This window comes from Macaca thibetana, chromosome 3, assembly GCF_024542745.1.
Source record: "Macaca thibetana thibetana isolate TM-01 chromosome 3, ASM2454274v1, whole genome shotgun sequence".
Classification (NCBI taxonomy): Eukaryota; Metazoa; Chordata; class Mammalia; order Primates; family Cercopithecidae; genus Macaca; species Macaca thibetana.
The window spans coordinates 154,491,390-154,509,327 of record NC_065580.1 but is presented as its reverse complement, the minus strand read 5'-3'; the positions used below and the strand labels follow the sequence as shown (position 1 = coordinate 154,509,327).

Here is a 17,938-nt window from a genome sequence, read left to right as displayed (position 1 = left end):
AGAAACAAAATGAAAGTTGCAAACCAGTGCCTTCAGGAAGGTCAAACACCATATGATGTTTTTAAAACTATAGTTGATATTTTAAAATGTTTTTAAAAGCCGTGTTCCTGCCACGAGCATGAATTTCAATTTCCAAGCTTGTACAGTTGAGCTGTGAAGTAGCTTAAAGCTGCCTGGATCACCCGTCTCGAGACTGGCGAGAACTTCAGCACACACCTTCCGCCCTGGAACATCTTCTGCCCTCTAAGAAGAGCTTTTCCCACCAGGGGCAGCCAGGCCTGAGAATAGGAAGCAGGCGTGCAGGGGGTTTGGGGGAGGGGTGGGTCTTCCTCACACACAGCTTTTAGGAATATGAGAACACATCTAAGCGAGAGGCCTTGCTTCTGCTCCTTGTACGCACGAGTTTGGGGCTGAAGCCTGTGTTTCATTCTCCCCGTTCAAATCCTCTTCAAGCAGTTCACTGAGATCTAAGCGAGGGGCTTTGCTTCTGTTCTTTTGTGTGTATGAGTTTGGGGCTGAAGCCTGTGTTTCATTCTTTTTGTTCAAATCCTCTCCGAGCAGTTCACTGAGATCCCATGGTGCCCAGGTGTCCCCGACGTGCCATGGGGCAGGTGGTCCAGAGAAACAGCTTCTCGTCCTCCTTCCTCTCCGTGTTGGCTGGTCGCAGAGGGCGAGATGACTGATACCTGGGGATATTTCATTAGCTTCTGCAGACAGCCCCAAAGTTCTTTTTCCTGCAGGAATGTTACCTGCTCTGTGCAGGACACTGACAAGACCCTTGTCACAGGCCTTCCTGAGGGAGCTGAGGGCAGTTTGGCCAATGTCCCAATAGCTGCTGTCCTTCTGTAGTATCTTCCCTTTATCACAAATGGGCGCAAAATGCATTTGTAAGAGATTTCAGATATGCTGACTTGTTCTGGGAAGTTCCCATGTGGAAGTGTTATTCTTAGGATAAAGTTCTAATTTTTTCCAATATTTCAAAGTTTTTGTTATGGAGACTTTAAACATATAAAAAGGTAAAAATAACAGTATAATGAACCCCTCTGTACCCCATCACCCAGGTTTCCAACAGTTGGCCAATCTGATTCAAACGCCCCTTCTAATACTGCCCCTTCCCACCTCTTGCTGATGTATTTTGCAAGCAAATAGCAATCATGTTAATATTTTGTCTCTGACTACTTCAGTATGTTTCCAAAATATAAGGACCCTTTTATGTGAAACAAAATGTGATATACCATTATCACACTTAAAAACCAATGGCAAAGAATAGAAAAATAGTAGGAAAAAAATCAATGAAACCGAAAGTTGGTTCTTTGGAAAGATCAACAAAATTGATCATTCTGCACCTAGACTGACCAAGGATAAAGGAAGACTCAAATAACCAAAATCAGGACCAGGAAAGGTGGCATTTCTGCCACCTTTACCGAAATGAAATAGATTATGAGGGAACTATATGCCAACAAATTAGAAAACTTAGAATAGACAGAAAAATTCATAGAAGGACAGAAACTACCAAAACTGACTCAAGAGAGAGAGGAAATCTGAATAGATCTAAAACAAGTAAAGAAGTTGAATTGTTAATTTAAAAATTTCACTCAAAGAAAAGCCCAGGACCAGATGGCTTTACTAGTAAATTCTGCCAAACGTTGAAAGAAGAGTTAATACTAATTGCTCACAAACTTTTTCAAAAAATAAAAGTAGGGGGAAACTTCCTAATTCATTCTACGAGGTGTTATCGTAATAACAAAAGACTAAAACCTCTTAAGAAAACTGTACACCAGTATCTTTTATGAGTGTAGATGCAAAACTCAATGCCAGCAACCTGAATTCAGCCACCTACAAAAGGATTATGTACCGTAATCAAGTGGGATTTATCCCGGGAATACACAGTTGGTTTAACAAGTAATGTTAATGTAATACTCCATATTGATGGATAAAGGACAAAAGCTGCATGATCATCTCAGTATAAGCAGGAAAAACATTGGACAAAATCCAACACCCTTTTATGTGAAAACACTCAACAAACTAGGAACAGAAAGCAACTTCCTGAACCTGACAAAAGGCATCTAATGAAACCCACACCCCGGAGCTTAATGGTGAAGCGGGTGCTTTCCCCCAAGATCAGGAGCAAGACGAGGAGGCCTGCTCTTGCCACGTCTATTTACCATCGTACTGCAGGCAGGACAGTTAGGCAAGAAAAGGATAAATGGCATGCAGATTGGACAAGAAGTAAGACTACTTCTCTTTGCAGATGACATGATCTTTTATACAGAAAATCATAAGGAGTCCTCAAAAAAAAATGGTTAGAGTGAATTAACAAGTTAGCAAGGTTGCAGGAAACAAGAGCAGTATACAAAAATCAGTTGTATTTCTATAAACTAGCAATCAACAATCCAAAGATGAAACTAAGGCCATTTCATTTACAATAGCATCAAAAAACATGATGCTAAGCAGAAGAAACCAGTCACAAAAGGTCACATATTATATGATTTCATTCATATGAAATGTCCAGAATAGGCAAACCTAGAGACAGAAAGGAGATGAGTGGTTGTCAGGCACTAGGGTGGGAAGAAAGGGAGGATGACTGCTAATAGGTATGGGGTTTTTTTAAGGTGATGAAAATGTTCTCAAATTGTAGTGATGGTTGCAAAACTCTGGATTAAAAACCACTGAATTGTGAACATTAAATAAGTGAATGGTACAGTATGTGAATTCTGTCTCAACAATGCTATTATAAATTTTTTAAATCTAAATCCTTTCTGTTATCACACAACTACTCAGTGGTCAGATCTGCTGATTGTCTCATAAATGATTTTGCACCGTGTTTAAAGCAAGGCCTAGGCAAGGTCCACTTCTTGTGATTGGTGAATTTAATATGCCTCTTAAGCCTCTTCTAATTTATAAGACCTCAATGTTTGGTTTTTTGGTTTGGTGTTATTCTCCTTTGAATTATTTTTGTCAAAATAAAAAATGGTCATTTTTTTCTGCCAAGCTTCCCACATTTGAGGCTTTGCTGACCTTGTGCCTGGGGTGTGTTTCACGTTTTCCTCCATCCCCTGTATCTCCTGTAAACTGGAAACCTTGATCGGATCCAGATTTGATTTTTCTAATTAGTTTTTGTTTCAAATGAATCACAATTAATATGAAAGAGAGTATTCAATTCTTTACCATTTGCCTTGAGTCTGAGGGTGCTAATAAGAATGTGTCTCTTGATGCTTCTGCCCTGTGCTATTGAAGAGCCATGGGGACTTGCTCTTTTGGTTTATATTTGATTTCTAGGTTACTTAGGTTTAGGATATCTATTTTGTGCCCTAATCTAGGACCTCATTGGGTCCAAAACCCTGTATCAGTTGTGCCAAAATTAATGCTTTTTATTAATATCTTCATATTAGTTGGGGTTGTGTTCAGCAGCAAGCAATAGAAAAGCCCACAGGCAGTGACTAAAACGAGATTGGAAGGTATTTCTCTATTCTATTCAAGAAATCTAGAGAGAGCCAGCCCAGGATGATGTGGGGTGTGTGTGTTCAGTGCCAGGGACACAGACACCTCTTGTCTGTTCGTTCTTCCCCTGTGCATGGCTTCATGCCAAAGGTGATATATTCCAACCAATTAGAACAGTGCCTGGCACAGAGTTGATGCTTAATAGTTATTTGTTGAATGAATGAGTGAATGATTGGTCCGTGGCTGCTGGAGCTCTAGCCATTACATCTGTATTCCAGCCGGGAGGAAGGAGGGAAAGGAAATTAGGGACAGGCCCCTTCCCTTTCAGGAGACTTCCTGGCATTTCCTAACATTATTTCTGCCTAGCTGACCACATCAAACTGAAAAGGAATTGTAAGATAGGCTTTGCCTGAGCACCCACGTTCCTGGCTGAAAAGCAGAAAGAAGAGGGCCCAGGTAATGCTGGCGGCCTCTGCACGCTGCGGGGGGCCCAAATGCTGGGGAGCAGGAGCCCATCTCTGCTTCTGCCTGGAACGGTCGGAGGATGAACCGGCCAGATCATCACCCCTAGCCTGGCAGGCTTTGCGCTCCATCTGAGCACAAAACAAATGTATTTTTAAAGATAGTTTGTTACATTTTCAGGTAATAAGATCAGTAGTTTTTCTTAACCTTCAAAAACCTTTTCAGGGGAAATGCCTCGAAATGTAAAGGGTGGGATCTAACTGTCCATCTGAACGAAGTTTAACCCATGCTCTGTCTTCCCCGTGTTTCCCGCCGTTTGGAGGCCTCACAGATCTCTACTTGCAGATCTCACAGGTGGCGTGCGAGCCTGGTGGTTTTTTCTTCTCAAATGGATCCAGCACTAGTGCCAGAAATCTAAATCGCCTGGGCCTCTCTAGGCCTTAGAAATTGTTTTGTTATGATTTGTACTAGAGTGATTGAATAACATCTTTCTAAGTACAGACTAATTCCTTATTTTAAAGGAAGTTTGCTTAGACTATTTCTTAAAGAAAATGAAATTTTACCATTAGAGAATTTCAACAATTATTTTTATACCATTAATTATCTTCAAAAGGGGTTCTACATAGAGCCCTACAGAAATAATGATTAGGAAATGGTACGTTTATTCTAGTGCCCAAGAAACTGCCTTCATTTCTTCACTTTTCACTTGGTAACAGGAGATAATTTGGAAATGATTTTGAGGTTTGGCGCTCTCAGCGAGTCCTTCCACACCCCTACCTGCTAGCGGCAGGTGCGCATTCTGGGGCTGTGGAGCACATTCTGGGCTTCCACACTCTCCTTCCGTAGGGAGGGTTTTCTTCCTGCAGAAGCAATCGGCTGGCCTAGGGAGGGCAGGTGTTCCTCACGTGTTAAACGGAAAGATGGTTCTGTGCCTTTTCATTTCAAAACCGTTGAAACAATCTCACACTCATTAAGAAAAGTTAATGGATATTTTTACATTTGGTTACACCTCTGTCTTAGCCCTTTCTTCAAGAAAGGATTTGATTTTCACATTCTATTATCTGAGAGTCTGGAGTGTTGAGACCAACCATTACTCTGTTTAAATCAGTTGTCTTATGTCCTCTTGGTAGCTTTTTTGGGACAATAGTAAGTATCCTTGCTACAGTAAAGCCAGGTTTAATTTCTAACTGTTGAATCAGTATTGCTCTAATGAAACTTTTTTTTTCCCAGCACTCAAAAGGCTCTGAGAATGGTACAAACAGATTGAGACTCCAGAAGCAAATCTTGAAGACCGAAAAGAACAGGCCTCTGGTAAGTCCCACACACTTCCTAGAATGTCGGAGCTGCAGGAAAACTCCTTTGAGCCTCGTCAGCTCTCTCTGTCCCTCTGCCTATGTGACGTGTGTCACAAACATCCAGGTCTTAAAAAAATTAGGTCTCATTGAATTTCTTCAGTAAAATTTGAGTTTTCCTTTATTGGCTTTCTTTGGATTTTACACTTAACCAATTCATTCATTCAGCAGCTCCGCAGCTTTCAATGTCCCAGGCACTATTCCAGGTGTGGGGGGTGGTGCTGGTGCAGACGGAAATTAAGCAGAGATGTCCCCCAAGAGGTGCCAAGTACAAGGAAGACAGGCTGAGCAGGCTCTATTTTCAGCTGGCCTTGGGGTAGGCTTCCCTAGGCAGACAGTGCTGGAACAGAGCTGTGAGAGACTGGAGGGAGAGTCTGCAGGTGCCTGAGCACAGAGGGTGTCAGGGTGAGGGGCGCATGGTGGGTTGGCCACATGAGGTGCACACAGAAAACTGACATCATGGGACCAAGAAAAGGTAAAGGAGAAGCAGGTAACAGAAAGAGGCATGTCCCCTTCCCCCATGTCACAGATGAGGAATTCGGGACACAGAAATGCTAAGTTAATCTGCCTTGTCCTCTGCAGTAGTGGGGAGCCCTCAGTGCAGGCTCTGCCCACCGCTGGCACCTGAGCCTCCTGTCCCCTACCCTTTCCATCCTCGATCCTTGTAGAAGCTCCTCCCATTGCTGCTGCTTAGCTGACCACACCAAGACACAGCAGGCATTTTAAATTTGAGTTTAATCATTGAAGTTATAAGCTGTTCTCTTTCTAAATGAGAGTTTTTGTTTTGTTTTGTCTTGGTTTGGTTTGGTTTTTTGTTTTGTTTTGAGACAAGGTCTTACTCTGTCACCCAGTCTGGAGTGCAGTGGCACGATCTCGGCTCACTGCAACCTCCGCCTCCTGGGTTCAAGCGATTCTCCTGCCTCAGCCTCCCAAGTAGCTGGGATTACAGGCACCCACCACTACCCCTGGCTGAATTTTATATTTTTTAGTAGAGACAGGGTTTCACCATGTTAGCCAGGCTGGTCTTGAACTCCTGACCTCAGGTGATCCACCCACCTCGGCCTCCCAAAGTGCTGGGATTACAGGCGTGAGCCACCACGCCCGGCCTCTAAATCAGGTTTAACCTTCTACAGACACAGGGCCTCCTCTGGGAGAGGGCCCCCTCCGGCATGTGTGAGGGGCTGCTCTCCCTACCTTTTAAATCAAATGGCTTAAAGGATTAATGTACTAAACATGCGTCTCACTTTTTTATTGACTGGGGAAATTTATTTGTGGTGGCTGAAATATTAGAAAAGGGAAAAATGATGTCTCATGCATCTGGGTTCTTGGATTTTAAGGAGATCGCAGGCAGTGACTAATTCAACCAAAATGCTTTAAAATCTGTACTTCTGAATTCACATTTAAACAAATCATGTCCTAATCAGTGTCCAAAAGACTGTGGCCCCTCTCTGATGATACTGAAGCTGGCCACCTGCTCTGAATCAAGACCACAGGCCCTTTCTTCTGGTGTAGTAACTGACCCATAAAACTAGCCCTGGCTTCTGAGTATAGCTTCTCTCTTTCCTTTTCCGGGCCCTTCTAAGAAAGGCTGTTTACGAACTTGCTGTCAAGGAGCCAGTTACATAAGTAAAGGCACTGGCAGGCCTTGTTTCAGGCTGAGGGTGATGCTTCAGATGACCACGACCGGGCGCGTGCTGGCCGCGCTTGCGTGGCGCCCCCTTTCGGCAGGCCTGCCGTTGCATTTGGGTCAGGGTCAGTGGGGAGAGTGCCCCGCGAGTTTGGCTGGACACCCTGGATGTCCCCTTTCCCAGAGTGACCACTGGGCCCCTGACCTCCACTCCTTTTCAGACAGCTGCTAAATTATGTCACATGGCAGGCACTTTCTCAGTGGCCTCGTGAAGAGACGTGTAAAGAAAGCTGCGGGGTGGGGAGCAAATGTGGGAAAGAGAATGAGGCTCTGCTGTCACTTGGCCATGTGGCAAGCCCACAAGTCCCCATGGGCATTTTAGAGGATTGTTTTGGGGGCGGTTGCACTTGCCGTCCCTGTAGTCACTTGTCACTTTTCCTCCTTGACATCTCTGAGGATCCTTCTGATTGACTGTGGCTCAAGAACTTTTGGGCCCACCAAACACAGCATGAGCGCGGAGTGGGTATTTGGAGGTTGAATGTGACTCCACCGCGTACTTTGCACGCCAAGTGGGAACTCCACAAATCTCTCTGCGATGGCCTTTCCTAAGGGAAGCTGCGGACAGCATCGGGTAGCGGGGTGAGCTTAGCATTTTTAGATACAGCGGTCATTATTACACAGTCCCCCCACGTGCATCTGTGTGGATTTTTGTTGTGCGTGTGTGTGTGTGTGTTTTAGTAGAGGGAGCCCTTTTCTCTTTGAAAGTGTAAGCCCTAAGCGTGGCGTGCACTGGCCACAGAAGCCCCCACACCTGCCAGGGGCTCCACAGATCCCATCTGGGGCTCTTGGGACACAGACTGGAAACTGCTTGTTTAGAGGCAGAGGTGCCTCTTGGCCTCCAGCCTTGTCTTGGTCCCCCCGGTGGCTTCTTGTTTGCTATGTAAGGAGGAGGCAGCAGCAGCCCCCCTGTTTGTTTTGGAAAACCAGCCATGGCCCCACACTGTCTTTCCCATCTCCTCCAGAAGTAAGCAACTGGGGCGTGGTGGCTGCAAGTCCTGTTTAAGATGAGTGGGTGTGAGCACAGGGCCTACTCTCAGCAGAAACAGAGCCTTCTGTCTGTCTAGGGGGCTCCTTGCTGCTTAGATAAGGAGCAGAGGGTCTGTGTCTGTGGCTTTAAACCAGCCCAGCAAGTGGACCCTGGAGCACTTCACAAATCCTGCAAGGGCCGTGGGTGGCCCTTGTGCATCTGGGTCCTACCTGAGGCCAGGTAGATCTTCTGTGTCGACCTGCAGTCACTTCGGTGTGGGTCAGAGGGTGCGCTTCTCCTGCCTAAGCGGCCTCTTTCCACTTGACTTTTCTCCAGCTGGTTGCATTTCACCCACTGCTTAGCCTGTTTCCTACAGAACAGCCTGTGAAGTCCTGTAGCCCTCAGCTTGCTATGAGTGGAACTCGCCTGGGGCTGCCCCAGGGACTGCTTCAGCTGGGCTGGGGGAATTCGGGGCTTCTCAAAGCCCCCCACAGAAGATTCCAGTGTTTAGCCACAGTAGAGCATTACTGATTCCGTTTCCTAAACTGTACGATTAGCAGAACTCATGAGAGAAAAGTTTATTCTGAAACTCAGTTGCCATTCTTCGTTTTCACATGCCGTGATGGAATTATCATCGGGAGCATGTTAGGCATTTGCACTCAGGCTTGTCATCTTCATTCCAGAGCACCTGACTATGTGGCCACATGTGAGTATCTTCATCAGAGACCCGCTCTCCATGCCAGAGTCCTAGCCGTGAAGCCGGGCTTCCTGGGGGAACGTAGATACTGAGCTGCCCCCGAGGCCACCCGCTGGGTGCCCACACTGGGCTGCACTCAGTCCCACCTGCCACCCAGTTTCCAAATTTCTTTTTTCCACTGGAAGAAAATTATAAATATCAAGGGACAGGGGAATGTGGAATACATTACCATTTTCTTTCTTTTTTTTTTTTAATTAAACTACATTTTTAGTCCAACTTAAAACAGGTTATAGTGAGATAAGTACCACAAGGCTGTTTGATTTTGTGAAAGGTCTGAGATGCATTTCTTTGTAAGACCTTGAACCTCATAGTTCATTCATGAAGAACATTTTTATTTTATTTTCATTCTTTTTTGAGACAGGGTCTTGCCCAGGCTGAAGTACAGCCTCACAATCGCAGCTCACTGCAGCCTCAACCTCCTGGGCTCAAGTGATCCTCCTGCCTCAGCCTCCAGAGCAGTTAGGACTATAAGCGCATACCACCACATTCCACTATTTTTTTTCCCTAGAGATGAGGTCCTACTGTGTGGCCCAGGCTAAGATTATTTTTATGTTATCCTTGCTCTGACTTGAAATCCCACTCTAGGTTGGGGATCACTCTTCTTTGCTTTAATGAATGTATACTTTGTCCTTTAGAGACATCTAGACGATCAGAATTCATAAATATCAGAATGGGTGTATTTTAAAATAATGTTTCTGGTCATATATGGCCATTGTGAGCTCCTAAAAAATACACGATCATGTAAAGAATTTCTTATTAGCATTTTGATAAAAATTACACGTAATTCTACCACTCAGTGACAAGCATTGTTGGCTTAGATTTTAGCTGCTTTCTTTCTAGAAATAGATCCTATAGTTGCCTAGTTATATATGTAGATATTTAAACATTATTTGAGGTTATAATGACATGCAGGTTTGAATGATGTGTTATTTAATGTGTCATAAGCATTTTCCTGTCATTAAAATCTCCCAACCTTTTTTTTTTTGCAAGATGTCATTCGTATGGATGTATTTGAATTTTCTAATTTTTCTCAATGATGTGACATCCATTTTACTTTATACGTATTTTCTTTTCAAATTATTTTTTGCAAATAGATTCCTAGAATTTCTGGTTCCGAGGATCTGTGTACCTAGCTGTTCATGAAAATGCATGAATGCTAATCATTGTAACGCAGTGGCCACGTGGGAATGTCACCCAGGATGTCTCCAAGGCAGTGGAAGAGAGAGCCGCCAGGCACCCTCGTCATTAGGAAGCGTGGCCCCACTTCACCCAGACTGCCCAGCTGGTAACACCTTTCCCTTTTGTTCCCAATGGATTTGCCTCCAGGACCCCGAGATGCAGTGCCTGCTGCTGTCAGATGGGAAGGGCTCCATCCACCCAAACCATGTCGTCATTCTCCCCGGGGACGGCGGGAGTGGCACAGCCGCCATCAGCTTCACAGGAGCCTTGAAAATTCCAGTAAGTAAACGTGCCCAGGAGGAGTTTCAGAAGTTTCAGAAAGGGCTGCTGCGCTGGCTGTGGGAAGTCTGGTCAGTTGATGATTAAGCTTACAAAGCGATCTGTGGTTATGGAACCCGGGGATTCGAATCCGTAGCCGAAGCCGGACGCTGCACACTGGTAGCTTCAGGACTGAATATGTCTGCAGTGATACTTGGTTTGCCTCATACCATGTTGAAATTTTTTTTTGAAATTCGTTTTCTTCATTTAGAAATTCAGAAGGTTCATAGAAAAATGGGGCTCCCTGCCTTCACTGGAAAAACGGAAAGCCTGGCGCCCTGGGCCTCCCCACGTGACAGGTTGGGGAACTGAGGCCCTGACTACTGTGCCACCTGGCCCCTGTGGCCCGGCCCTCCCCGGTACACTTGCCCTCCCACAGGCCTTGAGCGTGAGCCCATGGGAGGTGCTGTCACTGAGTGCCGTGCCGTGGCCTTCACAAGCCTGGCTGGATTCTCTTTCCCTTTCAAGTGCCTTTGGGCCGGGCACTGTCATTCCAGCACTTCGGGAGGCCGAGGCAGGTGGATCAACTGAGGTCAGGAATTCAAAACCAGGCTGGTCAACATGGCAAAACCCCATATCTACTAAAAACACAAAAATTAGCCAGGCATGGTGGCAGGCGCCTGTAATCCCAGCTACTTGGGAGGCTGAGACAGGAGAATCGCTTGAACCCAGGAGGTGGAGGTTGTGAGCCAAGATCACACCACTGCACTCCAGCCTGGGCGACAGAGTGAGGCTCTGTCTCAAAAAAAAAAAAATGCCTTCAGTGCCACAGCCCATGGTCTGATTGCCTGTGCGTGGTGAACAGAGGATTCCAAGAGTGAGAGGGAGGATGCAGGGACCAAGGGAAGAACAAGCAGCACAGGCGGGAGAAGCCTTGGAGTCAGAATCTGGACCGGGCTGGTCCTCGCTTATACTGCTGGCGTTGCCTCCAGACTAGAAGGGCGCCACCGTGCCCCACAGTGGGTGATCAGTCTTGAGGACGAGCTAACTTGGAGCAGATGAGCGGGACGGGCACTGTAAGATTTCTTGCTGCTTTTTCAGTTTTTATTACCTTCATGGACTCCCTCAGCAGAGAATCTAAGGAGCCATGCACAGGGTGTGGAGAGGCTGTGTTCTTCCGATGGGGGCAGAGAGCCGAGAGCAGGGGCACGGGAGGGAGACCAGACCCTGCCATGTGGGCTGGGCAGGCTGTCCGGGGGAACTGTCCAGGCCGTGCCCTCCAGCACTGACAGCCAGAGCACCAGGGAGCAGACACAGCTCTCACTTGCTGACACGACCTAGAGAAAGGCAGAGGGTCAGGGCATAGGCCCGAGGCCCCTCAGCAGGTCAGGGCTGGAAGCACAAGCAGTGCAACCCAGACCTCAAAATCATATCACAGAAATTAATGACTGGGGAGAACCTGGACTTCAGAACAGAAAGGATTCCAGTGCCCAGGAGAAACTGGGTCTGCAGAGGCAGACCCTGGAGCCAGTGTTCAGCCAGAGAAGAACGTCCCAGCCCAGGCATGACACCAGCTCATGGGGAAAGGGCTGTGCATGCCGGCCTGTGGAAGCTGCTAGGTTTAAGTCAAAAGATTTGTTTTTAATTGTGTCCTTAATAAAAACTAGTGACCTTTTCTGCTATACCCTCCTCTGTAGCTACCCCCAAATACTTGTACTAAAGTAGGGTGCACACTAGTTATAAAAATATAGGTTTTTATGTAGTGGAGTTATAGACAGTATGGGCTTCAGAGGCCGGCTCAAGCCTCCCCCTGCCACCACCAACCTGGGTGTTCCGGGCAAGTGTGGCACACTCTGAGCTTCCATGTCCTCATCTGTCACATGGGCTCCATCCCTGGGGTAATACCGTACGTTGTTCTGAGGATGAAGGGAGGTCATTTAATGACTGCTAAGCACAATGCCAGGCCCGTGAAAGGCATACGATAAATTACACGCACACATCCTCATCAATTGTGAAGACATCAACTCGTTTCATTTTAGAATGACTTGGCGAAGTGGAGCGCTGGGTTCCCCCGGCCCCCGTTTTGGTTGATTTTCAGTGCACAGACAGCCGGGGGATTCAGCACCACAGTGTTACTGGATTTCTCACTCTGAATTTTCAGATGGCCTCTGGAATTTTTATCTCACAAGTGCCACCTCTTTCTGAAAGTAGACATGAAACAAACACAAACAGGCATTTTACAGAACCCACCACTCGATTTCCTCACTCGTACCTACGTGTCTCTTTTCATTGTTTTCCCTGGTGCGGACTGGTTTGTAGTACTCACAGGCGGGATGCAGTAGCCTGTGAGCCTGTGTGCTGACAGAATGGTCGGAATTGTTTGATCTGTGTGTTTCCAGATGGCCTTATAATTTACAGTGATTTCAGTTCCAGGGAAGAAGGAGGAGCCATTCAGTACTCAGTCCACTGCGCCCGGCTATACGAGAACTTCTTTAATAGCTAAGTTTTCCAGCCGATGTCGTATGAAAATCAAACCCGTACATGTTTTCATTGACTCTACTCTGATGTAAAGACACTGGGTTTTGATCCTAAAAGGTAGTCTCCATTGGCTGGGCGCGGTGGCTCAAGCCTGTAATCCCAGCACTTTGGGAGGCCGAGACGGGCGGATCACGAGGTCAGGAGATCGAGACCATCCTGGCTAACATGGTGAAACCCCGTCTCTACTAAAAAATACAAAAAACTAGCCGGGCGAGGTGGCGGGCGCCTGTAGTCCCAGCTACTCGGGAGGCTGAGGCAGGAGAATGGCGTAAACCCGGGAGGCGGAGCTTGCAGCGAGCTGAGATCAGGCCACGGCACTCCAGCCCAGGCAACAGAGCAAGACTCCGTCTCAAAAAAAAAAAAAAAAATAGGTAGTCTCCATTTCAAAATTCAGAAATTTCATAGATAAATAGGGCTTTCTGTCTTCACTTGAAAAGCAGAAAATCTGGCCACACTGGGCCTGCACCCCATGTGACAGTAGAGTAGCTGCAGCTGTGGCCCCACCCCTGTCAGGGGTCCTGCCCCTCCCTGGTGCACCTGCTGGGGTGAGTGCCCCACAGTTCCCGCATCCTCACTGCACCACACAGCAGTGCAGCACCCTCCCCACTACGTGTCTGGAGGTGCTAAAGCCAGACCAAAGACAGGATGTCTTTATGGGAGCGAAGTCATATTTAACTCTGTTGCATATTTACACACACCTGCTGGCTCCACATTTGGAGAAGACGCCCGACCGCTCTCTCTTTCAGGGCGTGATCGAGTTCTCGCTGTGTCTGCTGTTCGCCAAGCTGGTCAGCTATACTTTCCTCTTCTGGCTGCCCCTGTACATCACGAATGTGGGTGAGTATCCGCTGCTAGAACACGTTAAGTTCCGCACACTGACTGGGATCTGAACTCTCTTCTATCTGCTGGTTTCTAGAGTCTTGGAAACACAAGGTCACAAAGGGTGATTTGAGAGACACACTTTTGAATAAAGTACTATGATGAAACATAGGCTAAAAAGAATTCAGATATGCAAACTGTATTGCCATAATGGTAACCTTTATGGGGCTTAACGGTTGACACGTTCTATCCCAGCTAGGGCTACCAATTCATGAGGTACTTCCTGCTCTGGGGCCGCCTGCGTTTAAATGTGGGCTACACTGAACTTTGGATCATAGCAGCCAGTGAGCAGAAGCAAGGCCTCTGGGGACCTGAGAGAAGAAATCCCTGATACTCTGACCTGGAAATGGCTTCTGGGAGATAACTTCTCATTTTTGGCAGGGCCAACAGTTTGCGTTACGTTTCGGAAGCCCCGCGGTGGCTGCAGCTCTAGGTTATGAGAAAACGTGCCAGTGAAATAGTAACATGCTCCCCCGTGTCATGTGTGACCACAGGACAGACGAGGGGATGAAGAGTGCTTAAGGGAAGGGGCCGTTGAGTGGGGAAACCAGAACCCTGGCTGAGAGGAAGCGGGGATGGGCCAGGAGCACGTGGAGGGCTCTTCGCCCAGCGAGCCAGAGAGAGTGAGAGGAAGGAGAAGACAAGAAGACACCAGGCCGTCAGGAAGGGGCAGGATCCGGCGATGTCTCAAAGAGGAGGCCTTTGAGAATGGGGGAGGCCGAGGAGCGCAGACCACCTTTTCTGGGGATGCAGATCCCACCAGCGGAGAATGCTGGCAGCACGAGGCTGGAGGCTGAATACCCCAGGAGGGAAGTTGAGGAGGTGGTGTGGGGACTGTCCCACAGCCTAGCAGGGACAGGGCCTGCCCAAGGACCAGTGAGTGGGGAGGCAGCAAGGAGCGCCCTCGGATCCTGAGGTTCTTTCCCTGCCTCGTGACCCCCGCCTCACTTCGGCCGGTGAGCTGCTCACAGCCTGGGCCTTCTTTCTCCCTTCTTCCCCTGTGGTTGCAAAAGGGGCGACATTCTCAGGACTTAAGTCTTGAACTGCTGGCATTTCCAGTTTGTTTGAAAAAAGCAAAGTTTCCCGTCCGTGCCATTGATGATTCGGAAATGCCAGGTTTGACCCGCAGCCCCAGATGCCGCCCAGTCTCCTTTCTCACACACGGCTGGCTCAGTCCGCCTTAAAGCCCAGTCTCCTTTCTCACGCACGGCTGGCTCAGTCCACCTTAAAGCCCAGAACTTGTACAAAATCTAGTGGAGGGCACCCTGAGCTGGTGCTGGGAGGCCTCTGTGTCCTCATCTGCAGCTCTAAAGTCATGTGGTCAGACAGCACATGTGACAGGACGCTCGAGCATCCAGGCTCCTTCCACACCCCCACTTCTGTCCTGTGTTAATCTAGCTTCATGGTGGAGGGGCCCCTGGGGGGCCTCTGAGCCAAAGGTGGGATAATTAGACTGAGCAGAGGAAAGCCACGGTTTTTGGTTAAGAGTGTTTTCATCTTTTCTATGTTACTTGTTTTTTAAATCTGAGTTAACTGCTAATTGCTCCTTGGTGTCAATCAAGCTTATGGAACCGGAGTCTCGTGCATGGATCCTGTTCTGCCATGGTGTGTCACTGTGATGCATGAAAGAGATCCTCACTGTTTCACACTCCGTTGTCATTTTAATAGATCACCTTGATGCCAAGAAAGCTGGGGAGCTCTCCACCCTGTTTGACGTGGGCGGAATCTTTGGTGAGTTCATTAAGACCTGTTCTGCTGCAGCAATAATTTCACAAGGCGCATGATCCCTGAGCTGATTCGCTGCTCAGAGGGAGCAGGGTTCCCCAAGGTCTCGTATCCCCTGAGTGGACCCAGCCCAGGAGGGTCAGGCCGTCACCTGGGGGTGGTCTCATGGTCTCCCCTCCCTCCCCAGGGCCCTGACTCTGCACTTGAACAGCTTCCCTCAGAAACAGCATGCCAGCTGGGCTCTGGGGCTCATGCCTGTTATCCCAGCACTGTGGGATGCCGAGTTGGGAGGATCGCTTGAGCTCTTCTTGTTATGAAGACCAACCTGGGCAACATAACAAGACCCCTCTCTACAAAAAATAATAATAACTGGGCATGGTGGCTCGAGCCTATGGTTCCAGCCTTGGGAGGCTGGGATGGGAGAATGGCTTGAGCCTAGGAGGTTGAGGCTGCAGTGAGCCATGATCATGCCATTGCACTCCAGCCTGGGTGACAGAGTGAGACCCCATCTCAAAACTAAAACAAAAAAAAAGCAGCAGCATGCCTCCTGGGCAGGTGACAGACTGGCCACCTTAGTACCTTGATAGATAAAGGGGCTTCAAGAGTGGTCTAAAACCTGAACTCACAGATGTCTCCAAGACTCTCACATCTGACCACAACCAATGGAGGCCTGTGGGGAGGTCAGGCCTGTGAGAAGCCTGCCTGCCCGTGATGCATGGAGAGAGGGGCTTGGGAAAGGAGGAGGCCGTTCTCCGGGCTCCTGCAGTTCTGCTTCCTCCCCGTGGGCTCATGCCCTGGGACGTCAGCGCCTGAAGCCCGCCTCTCCGTTGCAGGTGGGATCCTGGCAGGTGTGATCTCAGACCGACTGGAGAAAAGGGCCTCCACCTGCGGCCTGATGCTGCTGCTCGCAGCCCCCACGGTCAGCCCTGCTGCCTTCCCTGGGCCCCAAAGCCTGCAGACAGATCTCCACTGTCCTCCCCACCAGCCAGCATCCTCTCCTATCTGTCCCATGCTCCACTTTCCTGACAAGCCCACTTCATTCCCTCTCGTGCCTCCTGTCCCCTGACCCCTCCCTCTGCACCTGCGGGCCTCCACCAGGCTCCCTCCCCCACATGCACAGCTGCTGCTGGTTCAGCATGAGCTGTGCACAAGCTGCTCCTCGCTTTGGGGTGCCCCCTTGCCCCAGACAAGTTCCTGCCCATCCTTTGGGATCTGCAATACCTCCGCCACCTCTTAGGCATCGACCCCTCTCGTTGTGACACATGGTGCATAGCACTTTTCAAGCATTTCGTAGCTCCTGACCTTGGGCGGTGACATCCCTCTCTGTACCCCAGTTCCCTCATCTGGAAAATGGGGTGTCAGTAGCACCATCTTGCAGTGGGTTAGAAACAATGCACATCCTTACTGTTTTTATCGTCGTAACATTAGAGGTAACAGGCTTGTCAGTGGACGCTGTAGCTCTGCACGTCTGCCTCTCCAGTAGCCCCAGAACAAGGGCTGACTTTCAGCCATCTTGGGGTCCTGGACATGGCCCAACACAGACCCTGAAAGAATGCTGAGTGAAGAAATGCCTGGGTGGGCCCCTTGCTGCCATCGGGGGTGGGAAGCCTGAGGACTTGGCAGTCAGACTCTCAAATCAAATCAGGAGCTCCAGAAGGCTGCCCTTGGCTGGAGATGTAGAGTGGGAGCACCCTGCAGATTTCCCCAGGTCGCCCGGAGTGCTTGGTCCAAAGCCCTCGTGGTGGGGACAAGGCCCAATGCCTGAGATGGGAGGGGGCGTGGCCGTCACTCTTTTTCAGGGGTTTCCACTCTTGGGATGGCTGCCTGAGAATCACCCGCCGGGCTTTTGAGAAGTAGGTTTCCAGCCATCTCGTGCTGCCTGCAGCCAGCCATAGCTTTGACCTTGTGTCTTGATGTCCACAGCTGTACATCTTCTCCACCATCAGCAAGATGGGGCTCGAGGCCACCATCGGTGAGTATGGAGGCCTTCCTGCTTTTCTTTCACATACGTTTTTAAAGTTCACACAACTGGCAAGATGAAATATTAAAATCAACAGGTGCATTGAGTTGGTTTAACTGGAGCACATGGTGTGGCTAAAATTGTCCCATGTCCTCCTTTGGGTGAAGCCATCTGGAGAGGCCAGAGTCTCCTCTCCCCAGCACAAGGCTTGCCAGTCTGCGGGTTTCAGTGTGAGCCGGGAGAGTGTGAGCCTGGTCTGGGGCAGTGGCCCTGGGTACTCAGTGGAGAAGCCAGAGGTGACCTTGAGGTCAGCCCCTCCTGAGGCCTCAGCGGGGCTGCAGCAGCCTGCGACCTGCAACCTGCACCCCTGGTGGTGAGAGCAACCCAGTCTAGCCCTTGGGCCGCGTCAGGTAGCCAGGAACCTGGCAGTGTGACCTGAGCAGGGTCCGGCTGGGAGCCACAGCCAGTGGCCCCCCCAGCCGCCACCTCCCAGCTTTGCCAGCTGCCCTCCAGGAGTGGTTGCATAACCTTGGAGGACTATCTTGAACACCCTGCAGGCCATGCTATCAAATTATGCCTCCAGCACTTAAAAGTATGCTTTCTGTCCTAACGAGCCAGCAGTGGGGATGTGTGTGGTCCCTTTAAACATTATCCAAAAGGCAGCTTGCCCCCAGGAGAGGAAGCGGAGTTTCCTGTGACCCCTCAGGCCAAAAGCTTCCTCACCTGAGTGTGA

At 48.8% G+C, this 17,938-nt stretch overlaps 3 protein-coding genes across 9 annotated transcripts in view; 2 read left to right on the top strand and 1 right to left on the bottom strand.

The window, feature by feature from the left end:
* Window positions 1–17,938, top strand: part of NDUFV3 (NADH:ubiquinone oxidoreductase subunit V3) — a 379,957-nt gene that overhangs the window by 34,308 nt on the left and 327,711 nt on the right. The window lies entirely within an intron of this gene.
* SLC37A1 (solute carrier family 37 member 1) overlaps window positions 1–17,938 on the top strand; it is a 62,343-nt gene that overhangs the window by 30,118 nt on the left and 14,287 nt on the right. The window contains exons 9-14 of the mRNA XM_050784445.1: window positions 5,134–5,214; window positions 9,993–10,124; window positions 13,388–13,478; window positions 15,189–15,251; window positions 16,079–16,164; window positions 17,169–17,217. Of these exons, the coding sequence (XP_050640402.1) occupies window positions 5,134–5,214; window positions 9,993–10,124; window positions 13,388–13,478; window positions 15,189–15,251; window positions 16,079–16,164; window positions 17,169–17,217 (502 nt within the window). The remainder of the gene's footprint in view (window positions 1–5,133; window positions 5,215–9,992; window positions 10,125–13,387; window positions 13,479–15,188; window positions 15,252–16,078; window positions 16,165–17,168; window positions 17,218–17,938) is intronic.
* Window positions 10,456–17,938, bottom strand: part of LOC126950660 (uncharacterized) — a 70,925-nt gene continuing 63,442 nt past the window's right edge. For 5 of the 6 annotated variants that reach the window (XR_007724236.1, XR_007724238.1, XR_007724237.1 and 2 more), the window contains 2 exons: window positions 13,340–13,560; window positions 10,456–12,304 (listed from right to left, as the gene is read on the bottom strand). The gene's annotated coding sequence lies outside the window, so the exon portion shown is untranslated. Of the gene's footprint in view, window positions 12,305–13,339; window positions 13,561–17,938 lie in introns of those variants that run through there. The other variant, XM_050784521.1, reaches the window with a different exon arrangement.